The 22,496-nt window shown below is 39.6% G+C and overlaps 1 protein-coding gene across 4 annotated transcripts in view; it reads right to left on the bottom strand.

The window, feature by feature from the left end:
- ZNF236 (zinc finger protein 236) overlaps window positions 1-16,857 on the bottom strand; it is a 63,833-nt gene extending 46,976 nt beyond the window's left edge. The window contains exons 1-5 of one of the 4 annotated variants that reach the window (XM_072329725.1): window positions 16,521-16,857; window positions 7,275-7,417; window positions 5,938-6,102; window positions 4,440-4,618; window positions 1,870-1,994 (exon numbers count right to left, since the gene is read on the bottom strand). In XM_072329725.1, coding sequence (XP_072185826.1) covers window positions 1,870-1,994; window positions 4,440-4,618; window positions 5,938-6,102; window positions 7,275-7,417; window positions 16,521-16,581 — 673 coding nt within the window. In that variant the 5' untranslated portion in view covers window positions 16,582-16,857. The remainder of the gene's footprint in view (window positions 1-1,869; window positions 1,995-4,439; window positions 4,619-5,937; window positions 6,103-7,274; window positions 7,418-16,520) is intronic. The other 3 variants (XM_072329726.1, XM_072329724.1, XM_072329723.1) reach the window with 3 other exon arrangements.
- Window positions 16,858-22,496: the final 5,639 nt, after the last annotated feature.

Below are 22,496 nucleotides of genomic sequence, written 5' to 3'. Positions count from 1 at the left end.
TACTGAATAGCCTTGAATGTTCTCTTTCAATAGTTCATATTAGTACTGAACAGGAGAAAAAAATCCTAGGTAATGACTTTTTGAGAATCTGTTACAATTCCCTGCTGTTAAGTGTTTTCAATGTTGTGGAAATAACTGTAAGTATGTACACTGATAGAACAAATAAAAAACTCCCCAGAAATCTTAAATGATGGAATGTAGCGGAACTCCATTAACATGATACAAAGCAGTTATAAACTGCCATTAAGCACAAAACGCAGTACCTTGCAAGCTCGTGTCTCAACTGACTCCTGGAAAACTCCACTGTAAATTCAGCATTATTTTTCTATTTTAATGAAAGAGTTTAACAGTGACAAGTCCAAGACACTGAAAAAAAAATGTCTTACTTTGCTTTTGCATACTTCTATAGCAAAATCACTACAGACATGCTACATCTGACTAAAGGATGTGAGTAATAGCATGTGATAAATATTAGACAAATAAATTATTTAAATGAATGTTTTACATTACAATGCAATTACGATACCAGCATACACACTGAAATAGCACCACAGGCATGTTCTTTCCAAACTTAAAAGAATACATACTCTAAACTCTTACAAATATTTTGTAGTACTTCAAGTAACTGGACACCAGACAGACTTGTCTGTGAATATATAGTAATAATATGCTTCCAACTGAACTAGTATTTCCAAGCTGCTTGAAACTTAGAGTGACCCACAGTCACGTGCAGATGTGGATCTAATTTCTGTCTCTGGTCTGCATTCTTCAAAAGAACTACAAATGCACTTAAGCTTCACAGAAGTGTCCTCAGTCAATGGTAGTTTTGCCTCTTCAATTCTGTTTAAAATAAGTGTAGCAATGTATCTACACAGACTCTAAAACAGTAAAACTATTTTTCAATGACATCTGTGAATATTCTTTTGATGTAACCTTTAAAGCAGGTATAAGAGTGACCTCCTGTGTCACTGTATCATGACTAACATCTATAAAACTTGAAAAGACTCCTATAAAAGTGTAACACAATGGAATTCTATAGGAATTTTTATTTCTCTGTTGGTCAAGTCATTTCCATGTACAGTGACTCATGACATGATTGCCTGGAACACATGGGTAATGCAAAGAACATTAGGCACTTACCTAATTTATTACTTTTAATAGCAAAAAAAATTAGACAAATAGCAATTTATTCACAAGACAGCAAACAATGTTACATCACTGGAGAACCTTCTGTGAAGGTCTGGATGAAAGCCAAACTCATACTATATCATGTGTGGCTGGTTAGAACTAATACCACAGGTACATGTCCTCCTAAACTCTTGCAGTATTTTCTACTGTACATTTTTAGTTATTAATATTGTTTAAGGGTTAAACAAATACATATATTTATTACAATAATTTAGCAAAAAACCCTGCTAATCATTCCACAAAAGTAAAATGGTCACCACCTTTTCTTCAATTAACCAATCTGAAGTTTAAGCTTACCCCTCCTAAGCTCACTTTGGGCATCCTGAACGTGGCAATTACATTAAGTTCAGAAAACAGATGGCAGTAACAGTATTATTCACCCTCATAGACTTCCACTGTCTTTGTGATGGTAAATTTCAGAATCTGTTTGTAATTTAAGATCTTAATTAGAATAGTAGACTAGCCTTGATCTAGAAACTCAAATTTTATGGCCCACTAAACTAAGTACCAAAACTGGTATTCTGTAAAACAAACAAAAACATGAGAACTATGAAGTACATAATTCTTTCATAATAACAAGCCAAACATATCCATAGTACTTTGCATCCCAACAGAGAGAAAAGTATTCAGCATCTGGCAGGTTAACGAAACTCTGTAAAATAATGATTTCTACAGTCTTACCTGTATGTATTCTAACGTGTCGAGTTAACTGACTTGGTTTCTGGAACGTCTTTCCACAGTGAGGACAGGAATAGGTGAACCCACTTCTGTCAATATTTCTGTTATAAGATCTGGTATTTGATACCCTGTCATTAAATAACAAACAACATTAAATAACATAAAATAAAAACAAACAAACCCTTAACGTTAAATTATTCATTTGAAGGAGCTCATTTTACAGCATAATTTTTTTTTTTAACAAACTTGAAAATTGATGACAATATATAGCATCAGCTGTATCAGTGAAAATAAAATCTTTAATAATATTGAATGACTGATGGAAAGTACTTGGGAATACTTTCCTAGGCCTACCTAGATAATACAAATAATTTTACAGTTATTTCAGCAATAAAATTGATAGATCTTACAGGTTCTCTAGAGAATTTCATTGTAAATTCAGCTAGAATGACTTCACAGCTATACTTTCTGTTGGAACTTCCAACGCCGCAAACTAATTCCCTTAACTACATACCAGTGTTTTATGAACCACAGCACAAACACAGTTGCTTAAGTCTAACAAGAACAGGTTAAGGATTTAATATCCCAAGTATCCATCACGATCTCAACAGACAAAGTAACAGATACATAGACACTTAATTGATCTCTGTACAGATCAAGCATATCAGCGATGTAGAAAAAGAACAACTGATTTTACCTAGGGGGAGGAAAAGTCAAAAACCTCAGGTGACCTTAAAGACCATTACAACAACTCACTGGAAACAAGAAGGCAGTTAGCAAAACAATGTGACATCTACAGCACTCCACTATTTCTGTGAAAATTTACATCTATATGGTAATTAAGCTCGGCAGTTCTGCTTGAAGGTAACCGAAATTACCGAGTTTTCCTGAAAACCAGAGAAATAAGAATTAGCTAATATGGCTCAGATGTACAAAAATATATAAGCACCTTGAAGCACAAGCTGGTAAAGCAACATGAAAAACAGCAGGGAAGTAACATTCTGTGCAGGAGGAAATCTACACTCCTCAAATGATGCATTCTTCTACTCTAAGAGAATCAATGTCAATTTAGGAGGCAGTACCATTTTCTTTTCTAGTTACTTGAAATTTTATGTGCATTTTAAAACTTTTTTTTTTTTCCTTTTTTTCTTTTTAATATTCTTGCTGAACAAGTAAAGTTTGGGAGAAATTGTTACTAATACACATTAACTGTATCTACTACAATTTACTGTAGTATCCAGAGTAAAATCTGCTGAAGACTTGAAGAGCAGTAGAGACCATTACACCTCTGTCACTAGAGGTGTTCAAGGCAAGGTTGGATGTTTGGGCAGCCTGGTCTAGAATTAAATGTGGAGGCTGGCAGCCCTGCCTGCGGCGGGGGTTGGAGCTTTATGATCCTTGAGGTTCCTTCCAACCCAAGCCATGATTTTATGAGAAGGATATATATTAGAAACCATCCTTCCTTCCATCTCAGGATGACAGATGTACACCAGACTGACACACTCTTTGAGGAGAAATTACTTGTTTAAACTACAGCTGCAGTATTTTAATAAGGAAATACATTACACACTCTAACTTGGATACAGCTGAAGGGATAATCCTTCAAGTCCAGGTCATCTTTTAAAATATTTCAGCATTTACAGGTATATTGATAATTTTAAAATTATGACTTTGTAATAGTTCCTATTCAATTATTTCAGAGACAGAACAGATACTTCTAAAAAAGGGAAACGACATTCTATTTTCTGGAAAGAAAAAACTGATACTATGAAAAGCTGTGTTTCCTTTACTCCTAACAAAATCCTTGAAGCTTATTTTATAATGAAAAGAAGGAATTAAATAGTAAGATTTTTTTCCTACATATGTAGGTCCTTGAACCTTAAATAAATATTACACAGTATACTGTTAGGCTAATTAGATGAAACATTAACTTCTCATACTTTCTCTGAACAATATGAGAGGATTGAGTCAAATGTAAATTCAGAATTTCCACTAAAGAATGGAAGATCAGAGCTATGTGAGCTTTTCCATGAGGTAGCTCCTGCAACTGGCTCACATATTCAAGTTGCTTTGGAACTGCTGGTAGAAGGACAGTAAATATCTATTGTAGTCAATAATTCCTTGAACACAAATGCAATGTTTCCACACCTGAATTGATAAATAAAGCAGATCTCATAAAAGGAGACTCTAAATTAATATATATATATATGCTCAAGAAAACAAAGATAAACAAATGTTTTCTTCAGTACTGCTACTGGACTTCAAAATCACACGAACACACTTCAGAATGCAGTCTGTATGAAAAAAACACCTCACAAACCTGTATACTTAACCTGTATACAGGCAGAACTGTGCTTAGCATGGGCCCCCAAATACAAAAACAGCATCCACAAATAATCACTTAGTTTAGCAAGGATTTACAAACCAATGCCATTTCAGAAAAGCATACTGAACAAAGGAAACAACTAGCACAGGTCATGGTACTTTACTGTCTGGAAATGCTACTCCTGTCTTCTTAGTTGTCACCTTCAAAGTCACAGTTTTGTAACAAAATGAGAAGATGTTATTGTCACCTTATCTTATAGTGAGTTTTCATATGTTCCTTCAGCTGTGAGGAAGTCTCAAATTCCTTTTTGCAAGACTTGCAGCTGTGGACCCTACTGCCTGCCAATTCTTGACGATGTTCTTCCATGTGTATGGACAGCTGACTCTGTAACGTAAATTCATCTCCACACTCTGAACAGATAAGATTCTGAAACAGATAATGGAGACTGATTTTTAAGAAGATCCACAAATAGAAGTTCTTGCTCAAGTAGGTACATGTATGTTTTTAAGGACTTTGGCAGCTAGAAGCAAATACCAATAAAAGTACACAAGTGAAAAAAGTTTCAGATGTAATATAAATCCCAAACCACTGTGCGCTTATGGTAATACTTCAACAAAACTCCAACTGAACTGATCTGTGCATAAGTTTGTAAGTAACAGCAGCAAGCAGTTCAGTACTATTATGTCATCTCTACTCTCTATTTCTTTGGTCACATCTTTCAAGATATACACCATAACTTACCTCAATGCTAGAAATCTACATAAACATCTGAGCAAAAAAACAAAAACAAACAAACAACAACAACATAAACAATCACACACCCAAAATACTTCCTAACTAAAAACATTTTAACAGCAGATTTAAGATTTTACACTTTTACTGGTTAAAAAGATACAGAATATCACTCTTTAAAAGTATACCCACCACAGTCACTACTGACTTACCCTTAAGCTATCCGCACAAACAAAATAATAGAAATGAGCAGGGGCACAACAAGGGAAAGGAAGTGATAGCAAACAAACCAGAGAACCTCCTCCATTGTTAATTTAACTTCTTATACTGCTCATCTTGAAAAACTGCTTAATGACAACCAGGACCATGTTCTATAAACTTGAACTATACCCTATAGTTCAAATTCCAGTTCTCCAAGGACAAGGCCACATGCACAATCACTGGGAAAGTCACTCTTGCAATTCTCTAAATTAATTACTAAGTTCATCTCTGTTTTAGCACAGAATTGTGTTACAAGCACATACTCATTAGCAACTGAAAAGCACTGATATTTTTCTATGCTTGATTTTTAAGCTGCAGATTAATTTATTTCTTCTTTTTAATTGGGAGGCATCACAATCTAGTCTTCTGACATCTGCACCAAATATGAAAATCCAAGTAGACAAAGTGTAGAAATAAGTAACAGAAATCACTCTTCAGCATCCTCTTGCTGTTCAATTTTCTTATTCTTGCACTTCTAGCAATCAAAAAATCAAGGTCCCTCAATAAATTGAACTGTTTAGCGTTATAAACACATTAATACTCCAAACTGCAGAAGTGGAACACTTGTTTCTATCTGATATGTTAATTTATGCTACTACTATTAAAATAGTTTCCCCACTAAACATGCTGTTGTTCTTGTAAATGACATCATTCAGTCAGTCTTCCGATCTAAAATACATAGCTGAGAGATTAAGTACAATCACCACACATTCACCTTTTTAAAACTTAAATGATGAGATACACTGCATTACCTCTTCTTTCTCATGCAGCATTATATGAGCTTTCAGGCTGGCCACTCTGGAGAATTTCTTGTTGCACACAGGACACGTAGGATCTTCGCCATTGTGAGTACATTTATGAAGTGTCAAGTTGAATTCAACATTAAACGACATTGAACACTGGTCACATCGGTGAGGCTGTTTGTTAAAAACCCGAAAATAAAGGAAAATTCAATCATCCCAAAAGTTAAATGTAATACAAATGACACATAACTAGAACTCAAAATTAAAAAAAAAAACAACCTTAACACCCACACACACAGCAGTAATAACATATAATAGCACCAGTTTAAAATATTTCCTCTTCTTCAGGTTTCACAATGGGAAATGCTAGTACTTTGTGTTCCATAGCATTTAGCAAAAGAAAGCCTAGGAATTAAAGAAAGCAGAGACTCAAAATTGAGACTCTCTGAGGAGAATGAAATTAGCAGGAGAACAGAACAAGCAAGAGACAGATAAGCTAGTTTTTCTGCTTTAAAACTGAGATACGGAATTATCCTTAAACTCGATTAATTACTCAACCGGAGAAGAAAAGAGCTTAGCTTATGCTACGATTCAGTGTTCTTCAGTAGCCATCTGCACAACTACTCTTAGGTAGAAAAGCTCTTTTGCAAGCACAGAATGTAATAGTTTTAACAACATGAATTTCCAGTTTTTATGGATGAGTTTTGTAACATGGAAACTTGGATTTTAAGAAGTATTTGGACAACACCCTCAGAAATATGGTTTGGATTTTGAGCAATCCTGTGGGGAACCACACATTGGACTCGATGATCATTGTGAGTGCTTTCCAACTCAGGATGTTCTATGATTCTGCGATTACATAAGTAGCTCATTATATATTAATTAACATCCCTAAGTTAAAAGTTTCCTAAGACTTCATTTACAACTGCAACTACCTTAAACAGTATAAGAATTTTTCCAATCCCACGTTGACTTTATTGAAAACAGATACAAGAGTCAAGCTGGGTCCAGACAATCAATATAATCATTTTATTTTTATTGCTAATGTAGAGTCAGTTTGCAACAATTAAAAGATCCTGTGTTTTCTTATTTACGTATTTCATAAAGAAAACAGCTAAAAATAAAAATTGCTGAACTGAAAACAATACATGACATTAAAGGAATTCCTTATCTCAAAGGAAACGTGCCAAGTAAAAGGAACAGCCTCATAAAACTCCCAAGTTTCTAAGACATAATAACTAGTGATGTAACAACAACACCTGAAAATGATTACTTGTCAGTATATGAAAGTATCAAGACACGCTAATATTTCTTAAGTTTACATTTGTAATTCATAAAAGTCATACCTTGTCATTTTGCTCATGATCCCTCATATGGCGCTGGAACTGGGTTTCTTTTGGGAAAGACAGCAAACAGATCTCACACTTAGGGAAGCTGGGTACTTGGTAGGGAAAATTACCGTTCTCTATATTCGGTGTCAGCACACCATCTACAAAACAAGCATGGAAACATTTTGTATGGAGCCCCATTCCATTTACTTATAAGGTATTGTAAAAACAAGTGTTCTTTAAAGAAGAAACCACTCTAATTCCTGCAAGTTTTTGACAAGACAGTAACTGCACTGGAGCTGGAAGATCTCAAGCATAAAGGACATTGCTATTTCCATTCACACTAGTCCACAGGAATACATCCATCCCTAATGCCAGTTCTTGAGGCTATGGTCACCTTTTTCCTTTTAATTATAAACTGTTTCTTCCCTTGTTTCATAAAATCCCTTTAATTTCACAGCACAATGAAATGCTGACAAACGTACTGGGAAGGAGATTAAAAACACTGACAGAGGTTACTTGTAATAATATTATACCATCTGTTTCAAATGCAACAACAGTCAGCAGCTCTGCCCACCTGTGTTTCTGCACCCCTGCCCACCCCCAGCTCCCCCCATGTTTTCTTTTCCCTATTTCAGATCATTTTAAGCATCTTTTGTCTCTAATATTTCTGGCAGTGTAAAATCTTCATTGCTTACTGTTGTGAAAACCAACACTAATGTTTCAAATAGCCAAGAAAGATGCAATAAATTGCAAGTCACGTGAATTCAATCAAGAAAATGTTTTTTAATAGATCCAGTCCAGAAACATACAGTTTTCTTGTTCTGAATGCCCAGCATAATGCAACTTTTGATACGTACGTTGAAAGCTTCAATATTCTCTCAGAGTGAAGAAATCAGTTCTATTAATATCTTCCTTTTATCTCAAATATTTAACAAAAAAAAACCAAACAAACAAAAAACAGCCAAACTGAAAACTGATTTTATTATCTAGACTTGCAAGGCATGATGCGTCCCCTGCCAATGCCTCCCTCCTTGTTTGTAAGAATAAGGCATAGGAAGTAGCAACACAACTAGGAATTTACAGCATCCTGTTTACATTTCCTCTAAGAGGCAAATTCATAGCAAACTTCTGCTCAGTACAATCCTCATCTCTGAGCCTCATATGATGCAACACATCATTTACATGGGGAAAAAAATATATATAAATAGCACCTTATGCCATGACCACCTTTTCTTCCCACTGAAATCCTCAGAAGCAACTTTAGAAAGCTCATAGTTAAGGAAGCTCTTCATAACGTTTCAGAACAAGATGCATCAGCGAGAAATCATAACTGAAAACCGCAGCCTGGGAACTTAGGTTTCTCACTGTTGGGCTATCCAGCTCCCCCAATTAACTCTCACTTCACAGAGTTGCTTTTCACCTCTTTCTGTTTAGAGACATAATAATATAAGTACCACAAAACTTGGCCATGCGTACGTCTACTGCATCCTTTAAAGAACTCCCTCTGGTAAATCCTCAGTACCTCTCCCCAGGGAGGTAGTTGAGTCGCCATCCCTGGATGTGTTTAAGAACCGTCTGGATGTGGTGCTCAGGGATATGATTTAGCAGAGGGTTTTTAGAGTTAGGGTACTATGGTTAGGCTGCGGTTGGACTTGATGATCTTCAAGGGCTTTTCCAACCTGGGTAATTCTATGATTCTATATGCAGACAGTACCAGTAATGCTGGCAAAACATGAAAAATAAATACATAAACAAATGAAGGAATGAAAGTTAAAAAGAAGAGGAAAAGTGAAAAGAAAATCTACTCCAACACTTGGACAACATGGACCAGAAAGTTTTCTTCCGTGGAAAAGGGAATTAATTGTTCAACCCAATGAAGATCTGACCTCTCTCTTAATTGAGAGCTGAAAAAATTCTCCACAAACCCAAGATTATAATCTTTGAACATTCACTCTTGAGATCAAACAGAGCAGACAACACACTAAAACAGTGCTGCAGCAACTGAACTAGCAGGAGTGACTTTCACACAACTAAAGTACCAACTTTCCTGCAATCTGAGTCAAAGAGAGCTACATTTTCATTCCCCTGTGCAACTAGTAACTAGATCCCAAGTCAGTTACTTTCCGGGTCAATGATATTTATATGCTGTTTTTATTAGTGTGTATCATATCTGCATGAAGCACAATAATAATTAGTCTACAGGCTGCATATCTTCTTAAGAATTCAAGAAAGACTTCAGTGGAACTGTATATTAATTAAAAACTGAATGTCTTGCAGCAGAATTTCATAGGAAAGAATAGAGAAACAGCCTAAACTCTGGCAAATCAGCAGCTCAGCATATCACAGCCCACACAGAAGTGCCAAGAATTTCTCAAGAGCGAGAACAAACCCAGAGCTGCCTGGAAGCCTTTCCAGCTCCCTAGAGGCCCTCATGCTCCCAGGAGAGAAGGCACGCACTTAGAAAATCCACTGCATTACATGAGTAACATCTTAAGTGTTTCTCTTTCAAAGGAAAGCTTTGTAGCTCTTTGCAAAGCCAAATTTCACAATCTTATGATTATATCTTTCATAGTGCCTCAAAGAGGAATAGGAAGAAGCCTGGGGAATCGGGACTGGGTCTGAGACTCAATGATTGGACTGCACAGTACACTGAAAAGAGGCAGCTTGGCAGAGGGCTCCTACTGCAGAAATGCATCAGAAGGACTTAGGGATAAGGCGCAGCACACAAATATAGGTTAGATTCCAGAAATCTCCACTACTGAAGACGAGCTCTAAGTAGTTACAGGCAGCATAAGCAGAAAAACAGTCTCATTTAAACTTAAAAGAACTTTGAAACCTCAATTGTTTCACTTCTATCCAAAGATAGGACTGAGATCTAATGCAGATTAGAATTAGAACATATTCATTTCTTTCTTATCACTCTATCTGCAATAGCTTAAGGGAAAGATGAAATTCTTACAATCTTTTTTCCTCTTATATTGCCACTAAGATCCAGTTTGTTCTCTATAACCAGCCAAACACAGGGTATTTCTAAGAGCCACATAGCTCCCTTTCTATTAAAGACACAGGTTGTGACTTTTTATCTCATTCTTCTAGGAATAAAGGAAGTATTCAAAACAATATCACCATAGAAATCCAGAAATTTGAAAACAGCAAGGACAAAACGTTACATATTTCAAGTCAGAAAGACAAAAACAGAGAAGACATTGTCGACAAAAGAAGTAACAAGTGAGATAGACCAAAACTTTTCCAGCAGGCAACACAGACTCCAGGTGTGGTTTAGGGATGCTGTCATTTAGATATGAAAATGAAGCAACAGCTTGACAATTTTTTGTGCAAAGAATTAATAAGAAGATAAAGCCAGTATTCACACTGCTATCTCATTCTCACAGCAAGTCAAAGTATTAATCTGCATTGCCATATTTCTGGGAAATCCTCAATAAAACCCATGTGCGTCATCATCATTACTTAATTCAAAGCACCAATACTTTTAAATGTATCATGGGCCATGAAACAAGCCCAACGCTGAAAACTACTGAACCAAATATAGGTCTGTAGCTTTGAAGACCCCAAAACTGACAATGCTAATTCAGCAAGTCAGAAATAGCATACAGAGATCCCTGCTTACTAAAGGGGAAAAGAAACCACACACAAATACTGATGCAGATGATAAAGCATCTGATTGTCACAATTAGCAACTCTATCATAAATACTCAATATGGTGCTTAAGCTCCCAGAAAAATGTAAATATTGGGTACACAGATTAAGCCATCTGTTTGTCTTAGATATACTCTGTCCAGATGACAACACAATTGTGCTGCATGCTAACAAAGAGGCAAGAACGCTATTCAATTCAACAAAGAACTAAGTTTGATTTCTTTGAATATATTACAGAGAATAGGTTAACTCACTAAGGATATTACTTCTATTTTAAAAAAATAATAACACAAAAAACACACAAAAAACCACATGAAAACGTGGCATTCTCCTGCTAGAGAGATGCTGTTTACTGATGTCCCACAAACACACACACAAGGCACAAAATGAATATCAGATTAACAAATGCCCTGAGAAACAAACGTTGCTGTCATACTTCAACATATGATAAACCTTACCAAGCAAGACTGAAGTTCAAACCACTCTCATTGATTAACATTAACTTCACGAAAACAATTCAAAAGCATTAGTGCATGAATGCGATTTAAATGTTTCTCCAGTGATAACATAAACCAACTACATCATAGCCTGAGACAGACAGTCACCTATTGTTGCAATTAAACTGAACAGGTAGCACCGAGCTCATTGTGCAGTACCAAACTAAGACTTGTTCTAAAGGAGAGCTACAGGAAAAGTAAGGGACTCTTCAGCAGGGTCTGTGGTGACAGAACAAGGGGAAATGGTTTCACGTTCAAAGAGGGTAGATTTAGGTTAGATATAAGGAAAAAGTCTTTTACAGTGAGGTGGCGAGGCAATGGAACAGGTTACCTAGTGTTGTAGTTGATGCCTGATCCCTGGAGACTTTCAAGGTAAGGCTGTATCAGGCCTCAGGCAACCTGATCTAGCTATGTTGTCCCTGTTCACTGCAGGGGAGTTGGACTAGATGGCCTTCTGAGGTCTCTTCCAAGTGTAAGGATTCTGTGATTCTATTTGAGCACCATGAATGCTACAGCCTTCAACTCTTTGTCCCTCATGGAGCATCAGCCATGAAGTTCCAGCTAAGCTCAGCTACAGATCTCTGTGATTCTGCCTTCAGAGCAATCAGCTTCAGGATGTGAGTCAGCAGGCAGGTGCCCTCTGCCCTAAGCCACTGATACAACCTCAGCACGGATGGAGGAAGACAGAATTAGAGCACTCCTGAACATTTCTTCCATACGTAAGCAGCACTGTGCCTCATGGCAGAATGCAGTTCTCTGTGCAAGGCGCAGATGGGCTCATTCAGCTGTAAACACGGCACAGCCTTATTACATCTCTAATAGCCTGCCAGCATCAGGCTGAGAAGACAATTCCACACAACACAGCCCATGGAATTTGTCGATGAAAATCTGCCACTGCAGTTACCTGGCAGCTGGAAAGTCTAGGGACGAAAGGGTCCAACCCTGTTAAAGCCTATTACCTAATTTATGAATTAAAAAAAGTGGTAGAACAAGAGACCAAAAGAGGGATAGCAATATTGATGTTTCCTCATACCCGACCAGAAATCACAATAATGAATAATAATATACGAGTCATTAAAACATTCTGCTTAGCTCTGCAATCATGAAAGAATCGGACTTGTGTAAACTTAACTCAGCACTTTCTTCAATAAAAACAGCAAACAGTAATTCCTCACAGCTTCTGATGGGAGAAGCAGGGGAGGAGCTCAACTCTCAGCCTGTGCAATAGACCAAAACAGAGACTAATAAGGACTAACTATATATTTTAGAAGGTAGTTTTCATTATTTTTGGTCAACATTCAACCCAGAATTTAAGCAGTACCAGTACAGACATTCAGCTCCCAGAAGAACACTGCTGAGAAGGATGTTCAGATGCCAGCTGTCCCAACTGTTTGTCAGCACAAAGCAGCCACATTTCCTTCTGGAGCACCCAAGTCTCCCTGAGTTTCATGGCCACGCTGCAGGTGGCAGAGGAGCCTGATGGGATACAGAAGGAACAGCTCCATTATATCTGGCTTGATGCAACCTAGACAGCAATGGGACTTGCTGGGATAGAGTTAATTTTGTCATAAGCAGCCTGTATAGCACCACGTTTTAGACTGGTGGCAAAAACAGTGCTTATTACACGCCAATGTTTCATTCCTGCTGCTTGCAGAGCATGAACGCAGCCTGCTTCTCACTCCACTGCCCCAGTGAACATGAGGCCAGGAGGGGACAGCTGCCAAGAGGATGGCCACGCTATCCAACAGCATGCTCAGCAAAAAAAAGAATACAACTCAGGGCAGTCCTTCCAAGGACTGACCATCAGTCTACTCATGAGAGGCAGGAATTGATTGCCTTTCACAGCATTTTCCAACCTCTCTTTTTTTCCATCTTCCTTCATTTACTGATGTATCCTTATCTCAAGCTGCAAGCTTTCTCTCACTTTTGTTCTTCTAATTCTGTTCTGCAGAGAAGTGAAGGAAACGTGTGAGTTTTAGCAAGTCAGGGTGAAATGGATCACGTAAATAGGCCAACCACATTACCCTAAGCTACACAGGTACACAACAATTGACATTCCCTTAACCAAATTTGATACTTTCATTAGATGTTCAAGTAAATACTGCTTAATATTCTAAAATAGAAATCACATTTTTTGGACAGCTGCATATTTGACACCAAACTAGAGCTTTTCAGAGGTTTGCTTTTACACCATTTGGACTTTGACCTTTACCTATGCCCAGGCGCTACAATGTCAATAGAAACTTAAGAAGGAACCAAGTAATTTGTTAGGTGACCTTCCCTCTCTCTGAGAGGACGCGTAACCCAATCAGAGCAGAAAAACTCAAAAAGGAAAGTCTGAGAGGTCTGAAATAGCAGTCTAATACTGCATAGGAATGAATGAGGTATGAAGGTGTGAGTGCAATTGCAACAGGGAACAAAATAATGAGCACCTCCAACCAGCAGAAAGATACAGAGAAGGACAGAATGAGGACCAAAGTTAACACACAGGCAGAACTTCCACACAGGTTGTTAAACTGCTTGATTACTGGGAAAAAGGCACAGATTCATTACAAACATAGCGAGGAACTGAACAACACCAGGGCAACCTAAGGCTGTCTTCTTCCAGCAAAAACCCAACACACCCCTCATGCATAAGCTTAGATTTGGTACTTGTAGAATACTGAGATGACAGAACAAAATGATCACAACTAAAGCCAAAAGATTCTCTTTCTTACCAAAAGATTTTGGTTAGATGGTCCTCGGGTATGTTTTAAGAAGAAATTGCCTATATCCATCAAAAATTGTAAGACATAGCTCACATCACAGAAGTACCACAACCCCTTCCTTCTTGCCTGCACAACATCATTCACCTATCCGTACTTCCAGAAGGCAATACACAAAATCCTAGTCCACAACTACTGAAGAAATCAAAACTTAAGTCTTTACTGGCCAGGTTAAGTTGCATTTCTTTTCAACCATACAACACTGGAGAGTAAAGCAAGAAACTGAACTGCCCCGAATTTAATATATTCACACTTTAACTCATGCTAGAGAACTGACAGGTAGAAAACAAAATGCAGCCAGTTCTGCATAGGCAGATTTTAAGCTATAGTGCCCTCTTTACATTTCCCAACAGCGTGTATGTGCCACCCTTCACATGTGGACTTCATTAAGCCTTATGCCATGCAAAGGCACAAAATATTCAGTATGGAACTCAGTTTAAACCTGCACAAAAGTAGTTGTGCTGAACATGCACATAGAATTAGCTCCCACTCAACTGGAACCCTGTGAGACTCACAACCAGTTTTCCAAGTCTGCTAGCCTATACCTGAGGGGGACAAGGAGCCAAATGTCCTGGGAACATTGTTTCCCTCTATTCAAGCTGTCCTGTTTAGCCAGTTTCTTCATTCAAGCTTTTTTTTTCAGCCAAACATACAGGCAGAAAAGCATACTATGGCTGACAACACTGACATTACACAGAATCACAGAATTGTAGGGGTTGGAAGGGACCTCTAGAGATCATCGAGTCCAACCCCCCTGCCAAAGCAGGCTCCCTACACCACGTCACACAGGTAGGCGTCCAGGCGGGTCTTGAATATCTCCAGAGAAGGAGATTCCACCACCTCCCTGGGCAGCCTGTTCCAGTGCTCCGTCACCCTCACCGTAAAGAAGTTCTTGCGCACATTCGTGCGGAACTTCCTATGCTGAAGTTTCAGCCCATTTCCCCTAGTCCTGTCCCCACACACTACTGAAAAGAGACCAGCCTCGCCACTATGGCTCCCACACTTCAGGTATTTATAAACCTGGATCAAGTCCCCTCTCAGCCTTCTTTTCTCAAGTCTAAACAGACCCAGTTCCCTAAGTCTCTCCTCATAGGGGAGATGCTCCAGGCCCTTCACCAGCATACTCTCACAAAGCGTTATCGAAAAATTAAGCTGCCATTCTAGTTAAAATGAGCTTAAAAAAATAAATAAACCTCAACTTCTAAGACTCATAGAAGCCAGACCTCTTTGAGCCCTTTATGTTCCTACGCTTATTGTGCCAAGAAAACATAAAGGAAAATCTTCTGATAGGAACCTGGGGACTGTTTGGTTTCTGCATAGGGGAAAATACTTTATCCAGTTGGTTATGTCGCAGTACAATTTTGGACAGCTTTTCTTTGCCTGTCGGCACATTTCAGTCCCACAGAAAGGATTCCAGGCAGAAGGCTTACCTACACATTCCTCTTGAAGAGCCAGAGCTAATCAGCATGCGCTCAGAGAACCCGACATTTTAAATACACGCCGCAAACATTAATTAGCCGACTCCTCACAACTGAGATTACATGGCATGTGAATGACGGTGTATGATTTTTTTCCCCATCTTAGCTGGAAAAAACAAACAAACCATAGCTTCACAGCTACATGCTTGTGCAGGACCAGAAGTCACGGCAGAGACCTTCTAACTGCTAGCACTGTGTGGCTCCGATTCACAGAGCAGGGATGGGCCCCGTAGCACGGGCAGGATGCGCCACACAAAAGGCCCCACCGAATCCTCGCATTCAGCCCTAAGGCGCTGTCAGAAACCCGAGCCCACCACACCGAGCCCGTCCCGGGGCGTTTGGAAGGCAATAAAACAAGCAAGAAACGACAGAAAGCGCGAGACAAACTCATACTTGGTTGGGAACACAAAAAATCTGTTTTAATACATGAGCTCACGAATAAGAATTTTAAAGCCTCCAAAAAGAAATAATAATAATAATAATAATAAAAATAAAAAGCCTCCTTCCAGTAACGAGAAGGACGGGAAGCCATCCGCAGCCCTCCCTCAGCTCCCCACGCACCCCAAGCACGGAAGGCCCCCCGCCCTGCCCCGCTCCCCCCGGGCCGCAGGCAGGCAATGCGAGGCCCGCACCCAGGCCCTGCCTCCCGCCCGGCGCCAGGCCACGGCTCCACCGCCTCCGTATCATTCCGCAGGGCCGGGCCGCGCTGCCTCCTTCCCCTCCCCTCTCTCCCATACACCCGCACAATAGACCCGGCCTTCCCCCCCTCGCCATATCCGGGGACTATATGCGCAGCCCGCGGAGGTTTCCCCTACTCCTCGCCGCTCGCGGCCGCGCCCCGCTCTACCCACCCGCGCCATTTACCTGCCCGGGCGCCGGCCGTGCCGCTGTCCCCGCTGGCGCTGGGAGGCCGCCCCCTCGGCATGGCGGCCCCCTCCCTCCCCCCGCCCCCCCCCAGCGCGCACGCACACACACACACACGCACACACACACACACACAGAGCCAGGCACAGCCGACGGTTGGCGGAAGGAGGAGAAGGGGGCGGGGAAGAGAAGAACGGACCCGACCCTGCGCGCCGACCGCGGGGACTCGGCGCCCTGGGAGCACACGAGGCGGGCGGGCAGCGCAGGCGCACACGGGCCCGCTGGGGTTGTGCGGCGCTGGGAACGGAGAGAGGGGAAGAAGCGCACTCACGGCGAGGCCGAGCGGCGCAGGCGCGCTGCGGGAGGGAAACGGGAGCTGGGTGCGCATGCGTAGGGAGTAAGGCTTGCCTTGGGAGGGGGCGCATGCGTGGAGGTGGGGTGGAGGATTGGAGTGGGGGGGGTCTGGAGTGTATAGTGTGGTCGTGATGGATTCGTAGCGTTAAAGTTAGAGAGGAGGTGCTTCGCCGACATCTCCTTCTAGCTCTTGGTGGCCTTCAATGCTTCCTATGGAACTGAGTTCCCTGTTAGAATTCACCAAGCTTCCACTTTTACATTGATGTCTTTATCGTGCCATAATAAACTCAAACCTTTCAACGCTTCTGAAGGTTGACTACACTGAGCTTTTGTCATTAGCTGGACAGCTTGACCTGTTTCAAGTTCTAAGGCTTCTGCACCTTTATAATTTCAAGTACTCAAGATAGGTTGTGTTTTCACTCAGAGGATGGCAAGGCGCTGGCACAGCTGCCCAGAGAAGCTGTGGTGCCCCATCCCTGTAGGCACTCCAGTCCAGGTTGGATGGGGCCCTGGGCAGCTGAGCTGGTGGGGGCAGCCCTGCCCATGGCACGGGGTGGGGATAGGTGGGCTTTGAGGGCCCTTCCAACCCATTATGTGATGATTTCTGTATGAAGGGGACTGCTATAAGGATGCTGCCTGCAGTGATAAAACTGTATTTTAAGGCTACACAGTCTTCATCACTTACTGCTTTTATATCACTTTCAGTATTTCTCTGGAAATATAATTAAATACGTACCAGTGATAATAATAATAAAGTACAGTATTCAGTTTTCTCTGCAGAAGTGCAGCATTGATGCATAGATAGGGAAAACGAGGGTTGCAACTGCTCTGACTCTTGCCCGCGGCTTCTTGCAGCTGCCTGCTTGCCAAGAGCCCAGCTGCACGCAGAAAAAAGGCGAAGAGCAGCAGTGGCCTCTGGTGGTGATAGGCTTGTTCTGTCCTGAATGTTGTTAGAGTTGTAGGGCATTTCAGCAGTTAAATGCAGCTTACAGTTCCATTGGGTAAAGAAGCACCTGTTCACAAGATTTCTAGACCCTAAGACAGGATTCTGAAACAAGGAAACCCAACTGAATTGCTATCTTAAAAACCCTTTGCACAAGCTCGTTATTCCAACTTCTAGTTCTTTGTTTTGTTCTAAGTTAGCCATAGGATTATCTGTATTTTACATGTATTTTACATTAGAATTAAGCACTTTGAATTGTGAGTTCTGTTGCAGTTTTGCATGGAACTGGCAGGTACTTCACAGGAAAGCAAGCAGGACAGTTTGTGCAGCACCTTCTGTCTGGACTGATATTAGCAAAGATTGTATGTCATTTTTCAAGTCCAATGCAAAAGACAACCTCCGTTTCTATACTGGTTTCTCAGCATTATTGTTCCCTGCATGTCTTTCAGTCTTCAGCATAGTACATACAATCATGATTAATTTTGTACCACAAAAGTCTGTGTGTCTCAAATTTATGTTGTATGTCAGTGCATATCAGTGTTCAGCATCGCTTTCATTCCTTACAAAATTAGCTTTGCTTAAGAGCTGAAGAGACATCAAATTTTGCTTCAGACCTTCAAGGAGCCCCTGGTGTTGGAAGAGAAAAGTAACTCTTTTATGAAGAATATATGGAACAGATGTCGAAGAGCACATAAAAATAACTTTTTATTAATAAGGAAGTGCTAACTCAGATGTCTAAAATAATGTCTTTGAATTTACAGCCATTTTCAGTCTACCAAAGCTATTTAATCTGCGTGACTTGCATTCTTTGTCTATATGATTGACATATTTTCCAGCTGCACTTGCAGCTCCTGGAAGAAAGGCACTTAATGCATAGCTAAAAGTGTTGCTCTGCGTGTTGAGTGAATGTGTTTGAAGAAATGCTGGTATTTCAATGTATTTTAAAAACGTTGCGTTCTGTAAAGAATAAAATAACCTACAGCAGTTTCTCTTTAAAGTCTGTTGCGTTATTCTGGAGGTGCTGCACAGAACTTTCCAGGTTTTGGGTGTTCCCTTGTGTTACAAGCCAGTGCCTTTTCAGGTGAGAGCCTTGCAGACCATTAGTCACGCTGTGCTTTCCATGCAAAGGAAACACGGGTCTGCTCCCCAGAGGGAATCTGTAATGTAATACAGGGAGAGTGCTAGTCAGATGGTTGGCCTTTAGCTCCTTCCATCGTGAATTTTATCTGCTGTTGCTAATTTCTAGGAAGGCAAGCAGCTAGCATCAGACCTAAAATTACACACACACACACACACAAAAGTTATGCTTGCTTTTTGACTACAGATGAAGAACACAAAAGCTACAAAAGGCATGAGGCTGACACAAGACCCCAGAACAAATTGAATTCTAGGTTTTACTAAATTTTAAGGCAAACGTGAAATCTGGTGAACCATCTCTAATGCTATTTATGAAGTAGAGTGCCATTTAATGTGACAGTAGTCAGATCCTCTGTCGTTGTAACTTGCTATCTCCGGTTGCATATGCACTTGTACCGTTTGGACTAAAATTTGCATGCTGCATAACTTCACTTTGGATTTGGATAATTTGAATAGATCATTTGTATTTGTCAGATCATGTTTCAGCTGTTCTTTCTCAGAGGAGATGGAAATTTACTGGCTGCACTAAGAAGCTATAGCACTTACCAGTGACACCAAATTTTCTCTCTGGCACAAATTTTAAGTTAGCATGAGTCCATTAATCTCTCCAGGAAAATTTCAATCAAATGTACCCCTTTGAAAGTGTTTTGATGTGCTCTATAAAGATTTCTTTTTCTTTTTAAAGACCTGAGTTATGTAACAAATGTCTGCCCATATTTTTCAAGCAGTGGCGGTGGCAGCAGCACAGTGCTTTCCCTGAGTTAGCTGTAGGTTGGTGAATCCCTCCACAGTTTGTTCAAAATTGTTGTGTTTATGTAAGTATAACACCTTTGGAGTTCTTTTTATTTGCTTTCTTACTTTTGAATTCTCTTTTCTTACCCCTTGTGCTGCTGAATGCCTGTGAACTTGGAGAGTGCTAACAAATGTGGATTTGTATCATAGTTTGACTTCAGGGATTAGTATATGAAAAAAATAAGTCACAAGATTCACAGCAATCTCAGAGACAGAAATACTAATTGCCAGAGGTGACAGAAGTAAAGGCCAGCATAATATCTTACATACCCAGGATAGCCAAGCATCCACACAGAGGTTTTTTGGTGGCTGTACCAGCACAATTACCTATTGTGGACATAAAGCAGTGGACGCAGTTAGGACTTTATACCTGTTACCAAAATGAAATAAGCTACATTAAGAAGACAAATGTTATGCATATAGGACATAGTCTGATCTAGAACTTGCGGTAATGTGGAAATGCCATTAAAAACAGCAGTCTTCTTTTGTACTGATAAAATAGCAAAAAGAAATAGACCTGGTGTGTATTTGGCCTGTAGGTAACTGCTGAAATTATGCAGCGCAAGAACTGCAGTATAAATTTTGTATGAGGAATTTCACTAAAGAAACAATTTTCCAATAGTAATATATTAATTCCCAAAGAAAGATTAATGTTTTCAGCTTCGCTGAGATGCTCCGTTCATTTATCAAAGACAGGGGCCTCCTACTCTTTCTTGGTTTGCTTTTGTTTGGATGGCAGACTTGGGTTTCCAGCCCTGGCAACTTGCTTCTGAAAGTGCTATTCCAGTGGAAAATATTTTGATAAAAAATTAATACTCGGTAAACATCTAATGTTCATACTTATTAAAAAAATAATGATGATTGAAGAGGTAACTGAAAATACTTCATCCACTTGAATAATATCCATGAAGTTCTCATTCTTGGCTACAAAGCTGCATGCACAGTTCAGTACTTTGAGAGAAAATAAATTAGAATACTGAGATACGCTGCATGGCAGTTCTAGGGTGGTAGAACTGCGCAACAGCTGAAATCTTGAATTCTGTGACTGAGATCCAGTAAGAACATAAAATCCAGCAGCCTCTTAATGTGTACAGCTAAACTTAGATATGCTGACTTTTATGACTTTCATCTGCTATTGATTAACTCTAGCCAGTTGTCTAAAAGAAAAAACAATTCCTTACCGATGTTGGAGATATAATCGATAGCTATATGTATCCCTACAGAAAAAGTTATCTGTTGGGTCCTACACTGAGTTTTTAAGGCTTGTTACGCCTTTGAAACTAACCAAGGATGTCACAATTCACTTGGCCAGCTTTCCTGAATGTCCAAGGATTTGTGACTAGAGATGTGCCATTTCTGTTGCATTTGTTTCTTCCATCTTGTGGTGCAAGTACTCCACTGGCTTTTGATGTAACGTGCCTGGGAGACATTCAGTCCTTCAAAGATAACAATCCTAATCTTTCAGCAGCTTTGCTGCAGAGATGCCAAAGTATACTGTCCATACCAGGTAGTACAGAGTTTGGGTTCTGTTTTACTTTTGAATAAGCTTCAAGTTACTTACCAGAAGCTTACTATATTAAGTTTCCTGCTTTTTTTTTTGGTGACATTCGTTTGTGTTATCTGTACTAGCAGAAATTCCAGCCTCTAAGCTTTTTCTTTACATTTTCTTTGTGTATGGAATTATTATTGTTTTGTAATTACACAATCATTGTGGGTTTTGTTCCCGCATTGTGTAATTTAAATCTTTTTGTCACTGCAATTTTGCTTTCTATGTTCAAGTAATAATAGAGGAGTCTTCATAACCTACCAGGTTCACTGATGCTTTACTGTGTATTTGGCATTTAATTTCCTGTTTCTATGCTGCCTTGTCGTGATGTCTTATGATAGGCTGAAGTTGATGTTTTCTATTTTATGTTGCCTTTTGTTTTTATCTCCTCCTCTTTCTTCTTTCTTTCTTTCTTTCTTTTTTAATAGAAGACTTGTGTTTGGACACATTATTGAACTCTGTTTTGTATCCAGATGCTGTGTATAGACAGCAGAAGCTTCACAAGTCAAGTGTATGGGAATTGTCCAGAAACTTTTTCAGTGAAAGCAACCTTCCAGACTTGGCAGCACTACTTGTAGGAGTTGCTCTGTAATACGAATTTAGGATAAACATTTTAATCCCAGCAAATTAGAAAATGAGTTTTTCTGGCTTCAGTGAGCAAGGGGGGAGATCGTAGCTGCAGCATGCAAACAGTGCTTATTCATAATTTATGTAGACAGGCTGCTAAGGGATTTTTAGTTTCGTGGATATATATTTTTCTTACTTGTTGATGACAGTGTCACACTATCACATGTAGTATTTATTAATATAAATGAACCCACAGTGAGGAAAAAAAACACAAAAAGGAAGTATGTATGTGCTTGCAGGGGGGGTAAAAATAGGAGAATAAGCAATAATATTTCCTCAAAAAGCAGAAATGTGTTTATTACAAAAATCTGATAGTAGTATTTCTGTTTTAAACCTAAGCCTGACGTTTTGTAAGTCAGTATATTTAGTTGAATGTTGGCATTCATAGTCTAGTAACTTTCAAAACTTGTGATTACAAACAATATATAGGACTTAATTACTTTGCATTTTTATAGTGTTAATTCATGTGCAGGTGCACTGTGGTTTACAAAGTACTTGGGATGTAGTAAATGCACACTGTGGAGTCATTCGATGGCTGTTTTCACTCAGAAATTCCCTCACTGATTTTTCCTCTCCC

This window comes from Excalfactoria chinensis, chromosome 2, assembly GCF_039878825.1.
Source record: "Excalfactoria chinensis isolate bCotChi1 chromosome 2, bCotChi1.hap2, whole genome shotgun sequence".
Classification (NCBI taxonomy): domain Eukaryota; kingdom Metazoa; phylum Chordata; class Aves; order Galliformes; family Phasianidae; genus Excalfactoria; species Excalfactoria chinensis.
The sequence above is the reverse complement of the archived record's forward strand: the minus strand, read 5'-3'. Positions and strand labels throughout refer to the sequence as shown.